At 35.2% G+C, this 21,117-nt stretch overlaps 1 protein-coding gene across 30 annotated transcripts in view; it reads right to left on the reverse strand.

The window, feature by feature from the left end:
- The window catches only part of DLG2 (discs large MAGUK scaffold protein 2), a 1,975,849-nt gene that overhangs the window by 631,822 nt on the left and 1,322,910 nt on the right, over positions 1-21,117 (reverse strand). For all 30 annotated transcript variants that reach the window (XM_072794850.1, XM_072794842.1, XM_072794854.1 and 27 more), the window contains one exon: positions 9,335-9,385. In XM_072794850.1, the coding sequence (XP_072650951.1) occupies positions 9,335-9,385 (51 nt within the window). The remainder of the gene's footprint in view (positions 1-9,334; positions 9,386-21,117) is intronic.

A 21,117-nucleotide genomic window follows, 5' to 3' on the forward strand; every position in this document is an offset into this window, starting at 1 on the left:
ATCTTTAAAGGAGATGGTATGTGTAAACTTTGGGGTATTAAGGTTTACTGCAACCTGCCAACACTATTCTAGTGGAGAGCTTTGCTTTATGACCTTACCTTAGTGGGGAGAGACAAGACTAGAATTTAGGAAAGGTAAAGACAACCTAAGCAAGACAATCTAAGCAAGGCAACATTTATTTTGAGAAAAGGCTATGGCAGCATGGCCTACACAGTAACTTCAGCACAGTGATAGCTATACCACAACACCAAGATACATTTGTGTAAGTGCAAATGTTGTGGATGCCCAATATGGATCAGTTAAGTGTGGATGCCTGATATGAACAAGTTTGGCTAAGAAGAATTTAAGGGAAGACTCAAGTAGCCATTAGCTAGGGAGTGGTGTCTGGTTGCTTTTAGGACAGACTTAACATGGGAACTGGATGTTTCCAATTCTCTCTCTTTCCCCTCTTCTCTCTTTTATCCCCTCTCCCTCTTCTCTCTCTCATCCTCCCTCCTTCCCTTCATCCCTTTCTCATTTTCTGTCTCTGGCTTTCTCTGCTAGAAGCCTTCTTTTCTCAGATGAGCTAATTCCACACGGTAGGAGATGCCCAGCTCAACCACTCCTCTGCCACATATTTCACAGCTTTGCTACATGATTGTATGTGGCACCTCTCCATTCCCCACACTTTAGTGGGAAAAATCCTGAGGAGCACTTTTATTGGCTCAGTTTGGCTCAAGTGTCATCTCTTAAACTGTGCATCAAATCACTAAGAATATTTCCAAAATAAAGATTCCCCATGCTCCGCCCTCCCAAGGTTCTTCCTCATTTGGCATAGGGCCAGGCTCAGGTAGTAGTATTACTTTTCACTTGCTTACCAGGTAATTCCAATTAGTAGCTCTAGACCAATCACCTGTGGGATGGGTGCCACGACTGGCAGCTGTCCACAGAACAACATGGTTAGTACGGGGAGAGGAGCCATTCTCCAAAGGGAATGCTGCTCACATATCATATGTAGAGACTAGAAGTAGGGGCTATTAGAATACAAGAGTTCATGGACCTGTTAGGCAACTGGAGCAAATATCATAGCCTGCAGCTATTGAAAACAAAAGGATACACTGCAACTGCTTGTCTAGCCTGAAACTAAATTCTTAGCTAACAAAGGAGAGAGCTACAAATATCACTCTCTTATTCCAAAGGAGGTTATATTTGCAAACTGAAGAGCAGACTCTATTTATACACTCAATGTGTTTAAAGAATACACTGATAATTGGATATACGAACATTTTGGGGATCACTTAAGCAGCTTATCATTTACCACAAATATAGTCACAGGGGAAAAGAGGAAGCCTGCATTTGCTACTTGATTTAGACTCAGAATCATAGCCTGAAGTAGTGACACCCTAAAAAAAAGAAATGAGGTGTGTGTATACACTTTGTAGGAGCTAATCATATTGAACATCCAATGTGTTCCATGAACTTTTATGCATTCTACATATATTATTTCTACTTTTCACAATAATGCTGATAGATATTAGTATCTCATTCATTAAGGAGAAAACTAATGAGGCTTTAATAGGTTCAGTAACTTGCTCAAGGTCACACAGGAAGTGGCTGATCCTGGATTCAAAATAAGGTCTAAGTTCAAAGACTGCTGCTTTCCACTGCTTCTAGAAACCTACTCTTGTTCCACAAATCTTGTGATACTTCCCACAATGCCAACAAAAGTCGGATCTAAATTCATACATATTAAGTAAATATTTTTATTTATATCTAAATACACACTTATGTTTAAGTGCTTTCCATGCACATACAAATATACATGTGTATATATTATTTCAAACACACTTAAAACATACACCGATAATTAAGCATACGTAAAATTTGGAATTCATTTAAGAAATGTACCGACTATTAAAAATTATTTAATTAGACTGGAATAAGACTGTATTAGAGCTGACCATATAAAAGCAGAAACCTAAGCAAATGTCATTGGGACTCGGCTTTTTACTCCTATTCCTATTAAATTAATAAATGAATATAGCTGAAGAAAAAAAAATCAGAAATTTAGAAATCCAAGACTTCTACGTTATTTGAAGTAATATACCCTTAATTCCACTTGAATTTAGGAATTTTCATGAAGATGAAAAACACATTTGAGATAAACACATGTGACCTAAGTCTTTCAGACATTCAATGATTTACCTTGATAAATCTGGAAAGTCCATCAGACAACTTTAATGGGTCACTTCTTACCTGGCAGTTCACAAATACTATTTTCAAAATCCCCATGTTACCCACCTTATACCCAAAACTTGGTCCATCTATAGGAATTTGGAGGGTGTAATAAATCAGTCACTTTCCTCTGCCCTACAAATTGCTTATATTTGGGAAGATAGCTCAGATCCTTGAGGGCTTTTTGTTGTTGTTGTTATTTTTTAACATCAAAAGAATATCACTAACTCATCAGATAGAACATTCAAGTAGTATCACATGATCATACATTCTGCAGCTGTCAGGAAAGTAGTCCAATTTTTTTTTTTTTTGGAGGCTGGGGACAGGGGTCAGAGGAGGTGGCAGATAGTCGTATAGTCACTTCAATATCTCTGCTAAATTGTAGTCATGCATGATGGTTAGGGTTATAAAGCCATGATGAATCTATTATCCATGCTGGGTAAACTAGCTTCTCTTGATAGAAGTCATACTGGAGGTACCTAACCTATTAATTTCATGCATGAATAATGGATAAATAACCCAGAGGCATAGACTTTATACTTAGCCACCTTTGTTAATGTCATCAGAGCCCACAGTGACAGAAAGATTTGAAATATCACAGGTGGCCTTTGCTGAAAGACCCAGACCGTGTTAATGAAAGGAATTTGTTGGATTATAATCTAAGTATCTTTGATTTTTCTGCTCTTTCTGACACTTTCTCATCTTACAGAACATTAGAATCTGTTCTTCCAACATTCTTAACATATTTTGAATAGTCTCCTTCTTCATCACCATTGGCAGAATTTAGCCACTAAATTACATGTCTTAAATGGCATACCTGCATTATCTCTTGAATCCTATGAAATGTATATACAATATCACAGCCAAAGTAATCTTTTTAAAGCACATACATGATTATATTACTTTTTTAAAGATTTATTTATTTGAGAGAGAGAGAGAGTGTGTGTGAGCCAGAGAGGAGACAGAGAGCAGTAGACTCCCCACTGAGTGCACAGTCCCTCCTTCCCACTCCCTCTGCTGCCCACCCCTCAGTCTCACCACAGCCCTCTGTTCTTTTGGGCCTCAGAACCCTGAAATCATGACCTGAACTGAAATCAAGAGTCACTTAACTTACTGAGCCACCCAGGTGTCCCAATTATGTTACTTTTCTATTTAAAATTATTCAAAAGGTCTCCATTCCCTTTGGGATAAAATTGGGATAAAATTTAAACTCCTCTCTATGTTACCTAAGGCACCTATATTCTCCAGCCTTCTTCCAACACTCTAACCTAGCCTCTCCCTCTGAGCCCTACCTCAGCTGGAGGTGCAGTCATTCTGGACTTGCAGTTCCTTGAGGATGTTATTTTTCCATGGGTCCTTGAACATTTGCATCTGCTGTTCCCTGAGGCCTTCTTCCACTCCCTTTCCCATGACTTGCTCCCTCTCATCTTTCCTATGCCAGCTCAGGTATAAAGCTTCAGTGGAATACTTCATTCTGAGCCAGGTATCTACAGACTCTGTTATTCTTCGTGATTTTTGCCTATTTACTTCTCTATGTTTTCTACCATACTGTAAAATTCTAGGAAACAAGGACTATGCTCAGGACTTTGCTTGCAAAATGAATGTACGTTAGACATGTGTGGAATTCACTATGTGTGGCAAGTGGCCAAGGCACTAAGCAATGCTGCTGTAGGGGAGGAGTCATCAATTTGTTGTAAAATTGTTCATTGCCTTTTCTTTTTTATGTCATCATGGTAATATAAGGAAAACTATAATAAAAATCCTCCTGTCAAGGAATTCATAGGTCAGTGGAAAAGATATATTTTATTCATCACTTAGTGTGAGAAGTTCTCTGCTTAGGTCAATTTATAAAGGGGACCTTGCCCAAGAGTGAAAATCAAGAAAAGATTCTTGGAGGAAATGACATTTGAACTTAATTTTGAGGACAATCTAACTCAGTGGTAATGAGTTTAGGTTCTAGAATCTGTTGGGCATGGGGCTGAATCCTAGTTCCATCCCTTGCTAACACCTAAGTTATTTAATTTCTGAGCCTCAATGTCCTAATATGTAAAATGGAGTTGGCAATACCCACTTCATAAAGGTGTTACTAAATGAATGTGATTAGTTTATTATTAAATTAAATGTTATAGAGATTAAATGTAGAAAAAGTGGAATTTGTAAGAGCACATAACTAGAACCATAACTTCATCATTGGATGTCTAACACTGAACAAAGTAACTGGAAAAAAAAAACTGATATGAGACAAGTTCTTGTTAGATTAATGAGACTTGTTAGATCATTGAGACTGGGAGGCTATGTTTTTAATAAGCTTCCTTCATGATCCTAATAAAGATCACTTAAGAGAATTATTATGTTAGCACAAAGGAAAAGTTAAGAATAACAACGATGCATGCTATCCTGAACCTTTATATTAACTCATTTAATCATCACAAAGACCCTAGGAGATAATTATAAATACTTTCACCTCATTTTCAAGTGTGGAAATTGAAGCACAGAAAGGTTAAGTATTCAGCCCAACCAACCCAACCAGGAAGTGATAGAGGCAAGATTCAGATGCAGGCCATGTGTCTCTACCTCACTGGATTTGCAGTTGTAGAGCAATGGCATAATTCATTCATATACCAAATATTCACTGAGTATATATTTTCCAGACAATGTTCTAGGCAAATTGGATACAGAAGTGAGTATATATTTACATATAGCATATATTTAGAGAAGGAGACAGATAGTAACAAAATGAGCAACAAATAAATTAATAATATAAATTTCAGATACTGGTAAGTGCAATTAAAAAAGTAATAAAGCTATGAAAGCGGAAAAAGAAAGTGTAATGGGGATGCTGGTACTAATTTAAATGGGGTGCACAAGGGAGACTTTTCTGAGACATTTGAGCAGATATTTAAATGATGAAAAGAGCAAGCCATTTAAAGATCCAAGGGGAGATTATTGCAGGAAATAGAATAGCATATAAGAAGACTCTGAGGTAGGGAAAGCCTGTCTTTTTGGAGGAATGACAAGAAAGTATGTGTGAAATGTTCTAGTAGTTGGTGGTTAGGACATAAAGTCAGAGAAGCAGGGGTCAGACCGTATAAGGTCTTATAGGTGATGATAATGAGTGTAATTATTGCCTCCTGGAAGGTTTTAAGAATAAAAGTGGTATAATTTGGTTTATATTTTGGAAAAGATTACTCTGGCTACTTTTTGCAGTGGGCAAAAGTGGAAACTACTACAGTAGTACAGGCACGGGAATGATATTAGTTTGGACTAGAATTCAGCAGAGTCGGTGATAAAATTTGATTGATTCTGAAATATATTTTCATGGTCGCACCGGTAGGACTTGCTCTGGATGTCAAGGGAAAAAGAGCAATTAAGTGAGACTCCTAGAGGAGTTTTTTTTGGGGGGCTGAATAATAAGGAAAATGATAGAACCAATTAGCTAAGATGAGGAATATTAGGGTAGAAGCAGCTTTTGCCCTGAGGGTAGGGAGTACAGGGAAATCATGAATTCTGTTAGTAACATATTAAGTTTAGAAGACCCTCTTGATATTCAGCAGAGAGGCCAACCGGACAGTTAGTTGCATACATCTGGAATGCAGAATAGAGGTCATAATTTAGATTTGAGAATTGTCAGCTGATGGTTGGTATTTAAAACCATAGGTCTGGATGAGATCACTAGGGAATGAGGAGAGACTGAGAAGAGGTCTGTGCATTGGGTTTCTGGAATGCTCCAACATTTAGAGGAGGAGCCAGCAAGGAGACCAAGACAGGGTACCAGGGAGGTCATGAATAAACAGGAGAAACAGTCTGTTCTGCAAGGCAAGGAATTATCATCTTGAAGGAAGGAGCCAGTGATAGCTGCATCAAATGCTACTGAGAAGTTAGAATGAAGAACTGATGCTTGGATTTAGCAAATGGAACTGGTCAAGACTTTAATGAAGATGATTTTAGGACTACTGAGGGGATGAAAAACATGAACTAGGTTAAAATAAGAAAATGAAGTAGTAAAGTGGGATGATTGAAAATAGACAACTTTTCTAGATTTTTGGTAAAGAAAAATAGAATTATGAAACAATAACAGGAGGGGAACATTGAGGCAAATGACATTTTGTTTTGTTTTGTCCTATATTACTGCATTGCTAGAGGACTTTTTTTTCTTTTTTAATGAGAGATATTATATCATGTCTGCATTAAATTTATCCAGGAGAAAAAGAGAAGGAGAGAGAGAGAGAGACTGATTTTGTAGGAGAGACAGAGAGGAGAAAACTGCAGAAGTAGAGTCCTTAAATGGACAAGAGGTTACAGAGTGCAGGTCACAAGTGAAGGTCACAAGTGAAGGGCTGGCCTCACAAAGGAGCAGGGAACATTCTTCCCCTGTAAAGGGAGATCACACTTGCAGACTTGGAGGTAGGAAAGTGAGGTGATATTCCTATGACTGCTTGGATTTTTCTCAAGGACACAGGAAGAGAGATCAAGAGCTGAAAATGAGGATGAAGGGGGGGGGGGCGGTATTTGAGATTTGAGGAGAGCAAATAAGTTGTGAATCTGTTGTTCCAGAGAATGAGAAAATGATTTTTCTAAAGAAATATATAAGAATTGGAAGGATGTTTTGAAGGTTCACTCAAAATCAATAGCTATAAATTTAAAGTGAGATGAATGAGGGCTTCTCTAAATCCATTCAATTGCCCAGGTGGTGACTTGGAGGGCTGAGGCTTTGCTGGATGAGCACGGAAAGGAAGTGAGGAGAAGAAATGTTGAAAGCCTATGAGAGGGAGACTGTGGAGTATGGGGGGGGGGGGGCATAAGAAAGGTGAAAATGGGAGGAGAATGGTAAAATCAGTGATTCAAGGTCCCAATGGGAGTTGAACAAATTTTCGAGGGGGAATACTACAATAAATGATAAGAACATAGAAGAGGTGGTGTTCAGCAAAGATAATAGGCGATGGATGTTTGGGGGCGGGTGTAGTTCAGGGCAGTGGTAAGTTTCAGAGTGTGACTGAGAACCTGAGGGCAGGAGGTGAGATGACTTGCCAGATCTTGAAGCAAGGGAGCATCAGAACACAGCCTAGAACACACAGTTGTTTCACTCCCACCATATGTTCTACCTCACACCAAAGTGAGCTTCAATCTTCTGACCTATAAAACCAGGTTAACAACATGGTGTCATATTAAGATGGTGGGGGGTGGGGAGAGAAGGTTTGGCTCCCTGACTGTGAGATCAGCACAGCCAAACAGGGTCATACATTTAAGAAGGGTCACGTGGCATTTAATGCCCAGTTCTTGCCATCTTTTTGATTTTTAGCCAATTTTAAGCAAGGGCCTTGCATCTTCATTTCCCACTGTACTCCGCAAATTATATATGCCAGTCCTAAAGAAAAGATTACTGATTTAGTAGAAGAAATGTGTTCTCTTTTTTCATTTGGGCTAATTTTCCATAAGCCTCATTTTTTCTCCATTTAGCATGCCATTAAAATTTAACCAAAGTTCATAATGGAAGTTTTAAAGAACACATCTGTCAAACACTTAGCTTTTAATGTAAATTTCCTTTTAAAACCACTCATGCTCAATAAAAATTAGGTTGAGAATGAAAAATTTCTAACTCAGGAAAGTGAATAATCAGTAAACTTAAAAGGAATATAAACTTAAGTTCAGGTCTAGAGTCTGAATTCATACTTGATGATATAGCTTAGAAAAATACTTACATTTTTCTTTCTTATTATAAATGGGTTATGTGTTTATTATGGAATGTTTAGCAAAAAGATGAATGGTTAGCAAACAAAAAGAAGAAACTAAAAATTATAAAAAATAACAAGTGTTAACATTTTGGTGTATATCCTTTCAGGCTTTATGTATATACTTAAGAATGCAAATTATGCATACTGGTACTTATGGGGTTGTATTTACATACCATTATAAAATTTATGTTTTTAATTTAATAAGAACCTCATTAGGCCTTCCATTTTATATTTAAATATTCCTAAAAATACCATTATAATATAATTTAATATAATTTTCTATTATTTGGACATATAATAATGTCTTATAAAACACTTGTCCTTTTCAGTTTTCATTATTATAAACAATACTAATATGAACATTCTTTATGTCTGTATATTTTGTAAGTATAATTTGAGTCAAAAAAACTGTGCCCATTTTAAAGCTTCTGATTCATTTTTCCAATTTGCTTTTTTGTGGTTATAACAATTTCTAGGGTCACTCCATAGCAGTGAATATTAACCTTCCTTTTTGATTTTGCCAACTGGACACACAAAAACCATTTAGGATCATTGTTTTCTTTGTTTATTAATGAACAAATTTTCATATGTTATTGGCCTTTTCTTTTTTGATGAATGTCCTGTTTTGGTCATATTTTTTTTCTAGGTGGTTTTTGGCCTTTCTCTTGCTGTTTTCTAAAATACCTTTATAGATTCGGGTTGTTACACAGAATTTTGCTAATTTGTCAAAGCCTTGCCAAGTCCCTAATAACATATTTGTAGAGATCTGCAGGATTGCTGTGTTTTTCTCCAAAGGGATGGCTTTAAAATGCGTCACCTTTTTTTTTTAAGATTTTATTTATTTATTAATGAGAGACACGGAAAGAGAGAAAGAGGCAAAGACATGGGTAGAGGGAGAAGCAGGCTCCATGCAGGGAGCCTGATGCAGGACTCAATCCCGGGTCCCCAGGATCAGGTGCTAAACCGCTGAGCCACCCAGGGATCCCCCATCAATTAGTTTTTTTAAATTAAAAATGCATGCATGAATATGGTAGTCATGAGATAGCAATAATATTATATAAGTGAAAATATTTTGTAATGTATCTAAAACTGTATCACAAAACATTAATAATGAAAATAATAGGAAAAAGTGCTATACTAGCTCATTGAATATTTCTCTCTCATTCATCTCTCCAAATCTTGGCAATGCAATTTACACATGGAATATTCTGATAATTTGGTTTGTCTCTGTAACCTCCATTGCAAACATTTCATTAATATTTTTATTTTGAAACCTGTTGGAAACTTCCAAGGTAAAACACACAATTGTGTGATCTCACAAAATAATGCATTAGGATGCAGAATGTCAAATGCAAGATTGAGGTTTTGGATTATTGGATTTTTCTTACCCTTTCCAGTGTAATTTCTTCAAACTCATATTCAATTTCTGTCCCATTGACCTGTAAATAGGAAAAAAGAATGATTAAATACATATTAAGGGGGAAATGGCTGTGTTTTTAACAATAAGTTTCATTCTGGCTATGAATAAAACCATACTTTCTTAATGTTTGTGATCGTGTTTTCATCCAAATAAAATATAATCTAAGCTATTCTAAAATATATGAGTGAAACTTTATAAAAAATAATCAAAGCTTATTGCATTCCTCAGAATGGTGATATTTGAGAAGGTGATATTTGGGGCCGAGGGAACAACACAAAATATGCATTGTGAGGTTACAAAGAATAAACTACCTAGGGGCAATGTTACAGGTACAAGGGAAATAATTTCCTAATATCCTTTACAATTTCCATGAGTGAACACTAAAATATGACCTTAATAAGTCAGTAGAAAAGGCAGCACAATGCTATGTCATATTTTTCCAAAAAAATAGCGTTCAGAATAACTGTGTCAGATAAGAAATGCCTTTTCTTTATTGGCTCAAGCTCAGGTAATTCATCCCCATTATCTTCATTATATTTATTAGGAAGCCCTGGACTATGTAATCATGTACTTCATACATGTTCATGTACCTCAGTAGCAGCAAGAAAAGAATGATATGTTTGGATATGTTTGAAATTCCTAATGAGAAAGCTTTAGCCATCTAAGCAACTCTTGCATTGACATGAATTTACAGACAGAAATATTGAATATAGCCAGGCAATATAGAACATATGCCTTAGATGTCAGCAGATGTGCATACAGAATAGATGAAGAGTGGCTTTAAAATAAACTAACAAATATTCAATTCCCATTCTTATCAGAGTCCTTTTCAGCCAGGCAAAAACCTCTGAGCAAGAAAATTCTTGAGGTGGCTATGTCTTTTTTCTTTCATGTGTCTTGGCAACATTATTGGCATTTAGGGATCATCTAATCATCTCAGAAAGATGAATTTCTAACTATTATCATTTTTGTAGGGTCTGAACCAGTTGACTTTTCTTTCTTTAGAAGAACTTAAACACAGCTCTTGTAGACTGAGAGCTCTATAAAGGCAAGGACTAGATACTCTTATGCTTAACAGAGTCTGGGAAGAAATAATTATTGATGTAAGAAAGAAGCTGAAAAAAACAACTGACTGAACTAAGTATTCATTTATTTATCTTATTTGTAAACACAGATATTTGTGAATTCTCTTCCATAAGGAATTTGGATGTGGCATCATCAGTGCAAGGTATAATTATAACTAGAATCAGCAGCTATAAACAATGATAATAGACTTTACTTATGTGTGTCCACCAGCCACTTAGAGCATGTTTTTGATTTTCTAATTACATGAGCTAATTGGTGAATCACATTTTACTGTGCTACTACATTATCAAACAGCCTTAAACCAAATTTGATTTTCAGGGCTTCAGTAAGTTAATGACTCATAGAAGAGGACTTGATGATGTTAGAAAGCCTTAGCGGCTTTATGGAGGTTTTCGTTTTTTATGTGCAAAAGTACAAAACAAAATTCAAGCTCCCCATATGTCTGTGTTTCCATATTAGTTCTATTTTTTTTTTATAACTTTCTTTAGTTGATAGAAGACAGAAAGGGAAGGCTGAATTAATGTGATATGTTTTAATTCCCCCAGTATGGCTCTGTGAAGTTTTTCTTTGCTTCAGTGACTTCTCTAGAGTGAAGCCTTTCATATTATCAAAGTGCTGTAAAGTGGGGAGAGGAAAAAAAAAAAAAAGACTTCAAAGAAAGGAAAACAAGCCTCTGATAATAAAATCTAAAAACTCAGGCTGAAAGACATTCTGTGAGGAAATTCTTAAAAGACAAAAGTCCTTTAGTGGCATACAGTAGTAGTCCTTTGTGGTCTACCCAAATCTTTGCTTAACAATTCTATGATCATATATGCTGACTTCAGTTCCTACACGCACTGTAGAGACATATCTCAATTTGCTATTCAAAAGTTTCCTCATCAGGTAGACAAACTATAGGAGGAGACTTACAGATTCCTGGGTCTTTAGTTTTCAACCCAAAGAAGTAATGTCATTTGCCTAATTCTCTAGTATCTAGGATGTCTTCATAAGAAGAGATGATGCCATCCGGATTGGGATGTCACTTTACTTTAAAAAAATATACCATATGATTTTACTTATATGTGAAATCTAAAATCCAAAACGAATGAATAAATAAACCTTCTAGGACTAGAAGGTCAGAGCTAGAAAAACAGAGAACAAACTGATGTCTGCCAGAGAGAAAGAGGGCAGAGAATTTGGGCAAAGTGGGTGAAGGGGAGTGGGAATAAAGCTTCCAGTTACAGAATGACTAAGTCTCAGGGATAAAAGGTACAGCATAGGGAATATAGTCAAAGGTATTATAATAGCTTTGTATGGTGACAGATGGTAGTTATATTTGTGGTGAGCACAGCTTAACAGAGAGAATTGTTGAATTATTATGTTGTGCACCTGAAACTAATGACCATTGTGTTTCAACCATACTCTAAAAAAAAAGAATCCTAGACTACAACAGGATCTAGTGAAATTTTGGAGGGATGAAAGGTTTTTAGTAGGGCTGAGGCAATATTTCAAACCTGAGTTGAGAATATTTATTATTTATTTATTTATTCATTCATTCATTCATTCATTCATTCATTCATTTTATTTTATTTTTTTTTTGAGTTGAGAATATTTAAAACATGGTATCAGAAGAGCCAATGTGGGAGTTCAGGAAAGCCATTTAAGAGGTCCTGGTGTCTATTCTGTCATCACTAAGAGAGTGTGATCTCTGTTCTGCCTCAAGACACCTGAGACAAGAAATCCCACAACTTCTCTTGGCAAAAGCCTTGGAGGAAAGGATAGAAAGCATAACTAAATATACCTCCATTTTAATCAGAAATACATAAGGGTGGGTTATGACATTCATGAAAATTTAGTGACTTTTCAAATAAGTACACCAACACAATATTTTTTAAATAATTTTTTTTCATATTTATTTAGAGGAGTTGTTGCTTGGTAAAAAGCCAAGAGGTGTACACAGTAATGCTCCCTATGCATATTTCATGTATTCCCAGAAAAAAACAACAACAAAAAAACTATGCTGTGAATGGACTCCCATTATCTTCTGGGGATTTACAGACAATCTACTGTCTGAACATGCCTTGGTGATCTCCTTTTACTCCTAGTTTACCAATATGTCTTTAAATTCACAAAACTCTCTTCCAGAAAACAGTTCTGTCACATGAATTTGTTGTTGTTGTTCTTGATCAGTAGTATTTCCAGTGATACTTCAGTACCCAGGCAATGTTTTATGCACCTGATAGTCTGGGGCCTGGACAGCTACATGGATTAGATTCAAGTTATTACAGCTCTGATACTGACCATCACTTTTAGTATCCTCCCACCATGAAGACTAGAAAAGTGAGAAGATTGACATTTTTGCAAATATAGAATTTCCAAGTTTTAAAAAATCTGTTTTTCTTTTTTTTTTTTTTTTTTCCAGATACTTGATTTTCCTGAACCTAATGGTTCCATGATGACAGCTGGTAGGTTTCTATGGGGACTAGAAAATCAAATTGATGCCGCACATTGTCCTGCACTGTTCTGGTCATGTAGCCTTGTTGACATCACACAGAAGAGAGTGACCCATTCAAATTCAAACTTGGTACTTAAAGTTACAACTTCATACACTTTGCATGCTATCTCACTGCTTTTTTTCCCCCTCCAGTGATACTTTACCTCCCCAGATGATTATATAATTTAATTGAGACGTACTTTTGACTTCTGAAAAGAGGTCTTTCATGAATAAATAGATGAACTATTTAATGTTTTTTTGTTTTGTTTTACGATTTTATTTATTTATTTATGAGAGACACCGAGAGAGAGAGAGAGAGAGAGAGAGAGAGAGAGGCAGAGACACAGGCAAAGGGAGAAGCAGGCTCCATGCAGGGAGCCTGACGTGGGACTCCATCCCGGGTCTCCAGGATCAGGCCCTGGGCTGAGGGTGGCGCTAAGCCGCTGAGCCACCCAGGCTGCCCCTTTTCTTGTTTTAATGGATTTAATTGGAGTCTAAAGAAATGATTTTTTCACAATTTTCTTTTTGTTCTTTGCCACAGGTATAATTTCATTAAGGCTAAAAGCATCTTAGTATTTGGGATACATAAATGTTTATACAACCCCATATCATATATTATAAGTGTTGATATAATAATATCAAAGTATTGGCTTCTTAAAACTAAACATACTTCCACTCAACAATTTTTGAGCATGTGTGATGTGCCAAGTGGTGTAACAGGTACTGAAAAAAATAGAGATTTAAGATATGAACTCTATTCGCAATAAACACACAGTTCTTAAAGAGGCACCAATATACTAAGGCCTCAGAAAAGTATGATATCCAATATATAAAATATAAAGGTGGACTAGTTCTACTGCTGCCATATGTAAGTGATGTTTGTTGTATATACATATTCGATTCGTTAGTAGGATATAATATGATAAATAATGTACTAACTTTGCCCTTTATTAAAGGTAATTATCACACAGTAAGCAAGACTTATCTCTGAACATTATGGTTTTGCATATAAAGCTTTTGTTGGACTTTGGGAGGGGATATGATGATCATGGAGACTGGGGCATATGGTTTCAACTTGTTGGTATTTGTCTTAATACATTGCCAATGTTCATCCCCTTTTCCTGTTGGAGATTTATTACAGCAAACACACCATGATGCTTTATGGATTCTTATATTTGAATCTCCTATGTATCTTCTATTATGTTTAGTAGGTAAGATGGATTCCAGAGTTAAAAAAAAGAAAGACAAAAAAAAAAGAGAAAGATCTGAATTCTAGTTCCGATATTTATGAGATATGTGAATGTAGCCAATTTCCTTAATCTCTCAAAACCTTAATTTCTTCGTGTGTAGAATGGTACTAACCAGTACTTCCATAATATGGTCATTGTGAATATTAGATAATTTGTGTAAAACACTTGACATACATCTTAAGTGATAAAGAAATTATATTTATTTATAATACCACACAGTTCTTTTCATAAAGGATTTGGGAGCAATAAATGAGATTACACATATCAACTACCTGGAATATAGTATATCTTCAATAGTGAGAGTGATTTTAATTAGTTGTGGATTAATCTCCAAAGTTCACAAGACTTATATGATCAGTTATTGAATATTTCCTAATTTCTCCAGTAATATAAAATATAATTTGATAGGCAAATAAATTTGCTTTCTTCTATAAAATCCACTAAATACTTTTTTAAATTTAAAGATCTCTTTCCTGAGCCCATCTAAGATGTGCCTTGTGGAGAGGAATCATCTTAGCTTTCCCTCCAAAATCAGGTCACTGTGGTCTTCACTCAGAGTATTACCTCAACTAGACCTTCTTCCAATCTCCTGTCTGCTCCCTCTTACATTTTCTTTTTAACATTGTTTTGCCCAGTCTTGACCATGATGTTGCTCTATTGGCATTCACTTTCCTAAGGCTGCTTTCATGATATCCCTTACAGCTCCAGGTTCATGAGGATACCAAGGATATCTTACTCATTTTTGCACACTGTAGTTTCTGGTACCATTCTTTGTTCATAGTAGGTCTTTAGACAACTCTAGAACCAAGTTACCTCAGAATTCCAAAAACTAAACTGTCATTGAACTCTTGTCTAAATTCAAGTAAGCATAGGGAGCCTCTAACACATGTTTTATTTTCCTGTAATATATGGCTTGCATTTATCTCTTCATCTCAGGAAATTTTTTCTATGTGTGTATTGTTAATTTCTAATTTAAATACTGCACATATGAATTAAAAGATAATCTGACACTTAATGGGAACTCACCATGTGCTAGGCATGATGATATGCCCTAGAGATACAAAATAAATGAGATATGGCTCTTGACTCAAAGAACTCACTCTCATAGAGGGAGATAAATGAACACTAACATGCAACAAAGTGATATGGCTGCTGTGTAGATGCCTGCAGACTGTAACAGCAGAGCTGACATAGGGAAGCCACATGATTGTACTGGAGGGAGACAGAAAAGCCTTCATAGAAGAGGTGGTATAAACTGAATGTGTTCAAGGATAAGTGTTCATGAGGATGAGTAGAAAAGAGATGGGTCTACCAAGGAAGATGGAAGAAGACAGACCCTTCTTCAGAGTGCTCTGCTGGAAAGAGTCAGAAGACCTGTATTGTTCTCGATTCTGTGCTTTAACATGCTCAATAAACCTGAGCAGTTATGTTGCTTGAATTTTCCTCATGCAGAAAAATGATTGCTGAAGTTCCTCTCTGCTCTCACCTTTTAGCATCAGGGCTTTACACTCTAAGTCATATTAATTTGCCTGTCACTTTGGTCAAGGTGTACCTGACAAACTTTATTATGGATTTTTCTATTACTCTTTATTTCAAAGATCCTAACTGGCAACCTAAAATACTACCAGCTGATAGCTCTCTAATCTCCATGTACCTCAGCCATGTCCCTTCTCCTTAACCTGTAAGGTTCTCCATCTGGGAGGAAGCTTAATGGTAGTATCACCAGCTCTCCTTAGCTCCACTCTAGATTGTCGCTATCAGCACCTTCCCATTTCTTCTCTTCAAAGACCTCTAGACTTTTGGAAGAAATAAAAAGTGTCTTTGTCTCTTTGAAAAGGGAGAAAAAGATAATGGAGTTTTGCTCTACCTCAATCTGAAAGAAAACTAAAGAAAGCTGATGTTCATTGTCTTTATCTTCTTATTACATTTAAGTGTTTCTGCTGAATGGAAAAACAATCAAGTATTGAAAAAGTGAGAGTCAATATGGAAACTTTAATGAATGAGAGTATCATCAGAGAAAGTTGGAGGTGGATAGCCCCTCTGATCACTTCCTCTAACTAATGTTCCCTCTGCTAGCTATCTCCACTACCTAAAATTGTGCCCTCTATTTATATTAAGAGGAATTTTCACACAGAAATAAAAAGCTTAGATTCCAGGATCCAAAAGACTTGAATTTGAATATCAGTTTCATTACTTATAAGCTGTTAGAATTCATCTTTTTATGTGTTATACACATTTGTGTGTCAATATTGTTTAAACAGTAAGCAAAAAATAATTCTGTTTAAGCTTTATAGTGCATCTGTTTTAACCTAAGGTATGAATCTGGTTATTTTAGAAACACTTTTCAATTATAATGAGACTCACTTAAAAATATTCAGTTTGACAAGAAGCTAATCATAATATTATTACAGTATTATTAGTGAAACTTTATAAAAAACAATCTTACTCTTAAAAAAATAAGCTATAAAAATATTGATATTCTTAGTCAAGATTCTAATTTTGGTAAGACCACTATTCCTATTATTCACCTGAATGTGATCTACCAGTAAACCCTGATTTCATGTTAAAACTTCTAATCTTAATTAAATTTCTGAGCTCAGTGAACTGCTAAATCATAGCATCCACCAAATATAAAAAAAAATTAATCAAGTATCCTATAACCTGTTCCATTTTTAAACAATTTTCCTTTGGTTTTATTATTTCCTCTACCTTTGTTGTTAAAACTTTTTAACACAGGACTCTGGTTCTAGAAAAGTGATCTTAGACTCAATAATTATGATGTGTTTTTTCACTTAATTAGAAGCCACAGGTTTTTAAATTATTATTATCATTATTATTATTGTTAAACAGCTTTTCACCTATAAAAATGTGATAAATTTTCCTGGTATTTTTGTCAAGAGAAATCAAGGAAAATAGCTTAGGTTTCTTACATGCATAAAAGGAAAGTCTCTCTTTCTCTTTCTTTTTCTCTCCCTCTCTTTCTCCTTCTCTCTCTCTCTCTTTCTCTCTAATGTTGTCTTGATTAAAGGCTTCTGTAAGGAAGGAAAAATATAGTGCTTAAATAGTTCAGAACTGGATTGGCCTCTAATTTGGAAATGGACATTTCTTCCCAGCTTTGTTCCCTTGCCTCGCACCATATGCTGGATGGAGTAATAATAGGTGATTTTAATGCTTTCACTTGGCTCCAGCCTGATACATGTTGTTTGTTTTGTTGGATTTAAGTATTACATAAGTTAAAAATGCTCTTTGAGAGCAGTAAATGGTGTTAAGAACACATTGATCTATGGTTGTGAAGATACCATGATAATACATCAAGTTTTTATCCCATCAAGACCCTTGTTTCACTTTACTATCCCCATATACAAATCACTTGGTCAACTGCAAGCAATATCCAAGAGAATCAAGAGTTCAAACACATACCAAAAGATTTAGAGCAACAGAACAAAGTGAGTGCTGAGCCATAGGAGGAGACTTTACAAATACAATGATGTAAGCTGATAGTAAGAATATTTTCTCTTTCTTTTGGGTATAATACAACTATAGTAAGATGCACAATATCAATTCACTCGATTCTTCATCCTCAATTTCTCTCTTCAATCTGTGATCTTGTTTCTACCACTATACAAACAACTTTCCCACATTTGAAAACAATGATCTTTTTCCAGCCTTCATCCTCCATGGCTTTCCTGCAGTATTTGACATCTTGGAGTGACCACCACTTGAAACTTCCCTTTTCTTCTGTCACACAGTTAATATCCTTGATGGTTTCTCTCTCCATTATATTTAATGTTTCCCTTCTTCCTGCCAGATATGAGAATTTACCAAAGTCTGTTCCTTTTTGTTATGCAATCTCTCTCAAATTTTTTTTTCTAAGTAAGTGCCCTGATGTCACCCCAGTCTTAATAAGTCTGAGACAGGACTAATCATGCCTAAATATAATCATCATTTTCTTCATTCTATTCTCTATGTCTGTTAAAATAATCCTTTTTCTTTTCTTTTCTTTTCTTTTCTTTTCTTTTCTTTTCTTTTCTTTTCTTTTCTTTTCTTTTCTTTTCTTTCTTTTTTTCTTGTAATCTCTACACCCAATGTGGGACTCAAATTTATACCCTTGAGATTAAGAGTTATATGCTCTACATACTAAACCAGCCAGGAGCCCTGGGAATCCTCTTTTTCACATGTCCTCTATATTTGTTTTCAATCTCTAACTAGCATCCTCTTTCAAATCCAAAACTATTACTTTCTGAAGATCATCAATATAACTTTCTAAAAACATTTCTGCCTTATCATTTTTCAGTATCAATTTATTCTTCATATCCTTTGAGAGTAACCTTTCTATAAAGCAATGTTATTGCACATAATTATGCTGTACAAGTAGCTTTAAGGTATCTTTCTTTATCCTTAAAGAACATTTCAGAACGTCCACCAGCTGTTTCCAATATACCTTTGTAGCTAGACCCTACTTCTTATCTTCAAAAATATTTTTGAGCCAAGTAATTGTGCTGAAGCTTATATAAAGCAACTCCTCTCTTTAGTATTTTTATTAATGTCATACAGTTCACCCTAAATGTCTTTATTTTAATCTATGCTTATTAAAATCCCAATTAATTTAGAAAAGTATTTTTGAATGACTAGAATTTCCCACGTACTACATTAGTGTATTAGGTCCTAGGGATATAATAGTAAAGAGAACAAAGCCTCTGCCCTCATGAAGCAAGATTCTATGTGGGGTAGGGAAAGCTTCTATTACTGTCAACATAAGGCTGTCTTTTCCATAAAGTCAAAAAGATTTTTCTTAGCAATCTCCTGGAATTTATCACCCTGTTCTCTAAACTGCCCCTACAAAAATGCTGATAATAATTACTACCATCATCTTCTGTTAAGTATCTACTACATGCCAGGCACTATCACAAGTTGATCTAATAATTAAAATAACCCTGAAAGCAAGACATTTTAATGTCAATTTTGCTATTAAGAAAGTCAAGTTTTTAAGTGAAGTGATTTCTCCAAGTTTACACAGTTTTAAGTAACATGAAATGGGATTCATCCTTCTCATTATTTAGTGATGAGAAATATGTGCTCAATACAAATTTGTCAAACAAAATTAAAGAATGAATGCATAAGGAGAGAGGCAGGAATGGAAGTATCTAGTGATGGAATCAAGGAAAGTCTAATGTTAAAACACTAATCTTTATCCCTGATCATACATAGCACAGTCCCTCTTGTACTGTACTTGTTGTCTTCCTCAAGGTCCAACTTCTTATGTTGTATGCTATCTTTCCTGATTGATACACAGTCCTCTTGCTCAGATGAGGCACTATCTTTGATTTTTTTTTCTCTTGTGGCACCTATCATAATGACTTGCCCATAGAGCCATTTCACAAATAGCTATTGAAGAAGTAGATGAATTGAAACTTATATTAAGGGATTCTTACTTGCTATAAAAATCTTTCAAATCTCTCTATTTTCCAAAGTCCTCCTCACCATTGTCAATTTCCAAACAAGTGAACTGCCTTAATTTCCCTCTCATCATTTTACTTCAAATCTTGGTAACAATAAACTGTCTCCCTTTTCATCTGATTTTTTGTCACCCTTTCAGCAGCCTTCAAGATCAATCCATCAATCAACAAATATTTATTGAGTGACTATTCCCACCTTCTTTGCTAGCTCATATGATCTTTTTTATCTGGTTTTAAAAGCACATCACTAAATTCACAGCCGTGGAAAAGAGCTATAGAGCTATATTGTCCTGCTAATTCATCTGCTATTTCATCTAGATCGCATGTTAATTTTTTTTTTGGTTGTTTTGTTTTTGTTTTTAAGTTGTGTGATTCTAGAAAAATGTTTTGATCTGCTTGTTTCAAAAAAAGTCACATCAATCTTTCTGGAACAGATGCTAAGGGAAAGCATTCCATTATTTATTTTATTTCACTATTTATTTATTTATTTATTTATTTATTTATTTATTTATTTATTTATTATTTATTTATTTTATTCACCTTTCTTGAACTTTAGGATCATAACAAGGAGCAAATTATGAATTCTGTTTCCATCCCCCCCCCCAAGCACACACACATCATCACCAGTTGATAAAATATGGAAATTGCAAAGTTTAAAATTGTTATATGCACATTTTTTCAGATTAGGCTAACAAAATATTAGTCATTTATGTACCCTTTATATATATGTTATTGTATTGCTCCTCATAACAGTCCCACGTGGGTAGATAATAGTATTAGTCAATTTTACACGTAAATTAAGAGCTCAGGGTTGGCAAATTATTTGCCTAAAATTGCTCAGCTAATAATGTTCTGTGTTTTGAATCTAGATCTTTTCAACTCTAAATTTTGAGCTGTTTCCATTGCATTTTGCTGTATACAATGGTTATTCTTAAAAGTAAGAGGTGATCTATGATTGGAATATATGAAATTGCTGGTGTTTAACTGTTATGACTTACAAAATGTCAATTCTGCAAATTCTGCATGGTCCAACTCAATAGTATAAAACAACTGAGCATGGTGATTAGGAATTAGGATTCTGGATTCATATTGCCTGGGCATACAACATCATTCTCCCATCTCTAGTTAGGAATTTTGGGTGAGTTACTTAATTTCTCTGAAACTTGGTGTCCTTATTTACAAAATGGATAGTAATTATACTTACTCCTTTAGGATGTATAAAGATTGAATGACATATTTTTGTAAAGGTCTAGTGTTCAGCACCTAGTGAACCTTCAAAAATATTGACTACAGTTGTTTTACAGTTTTTCCTAGGTGTATAATCAGCATATTTAAATTCTGCCTATTTATCTTTCTAAAGACAAACGCATGCACACATGTGCATGGAGGGTGAAAGTAATGGTAGGTAGGGAGATTAATGGCTACTGTTTGTAGGAATTTCTATAAAAATTGACATTTGTATATATCAAGTGTGCTCACTATTCTT

The sequence above is a fragment of the Canis lupus genome, chromosome 23 (assembly GCF_048164855.1).
Source record: "Canis lupus baileyi chromosome 23, mCanLup2.hap1, whole genome shotgun sequence".
Lineage (NCBI taxonomy): Eukaryota > Metazoa > Chordata > Mammalia > Carnivora > Canidae > Canis > Canis lupus.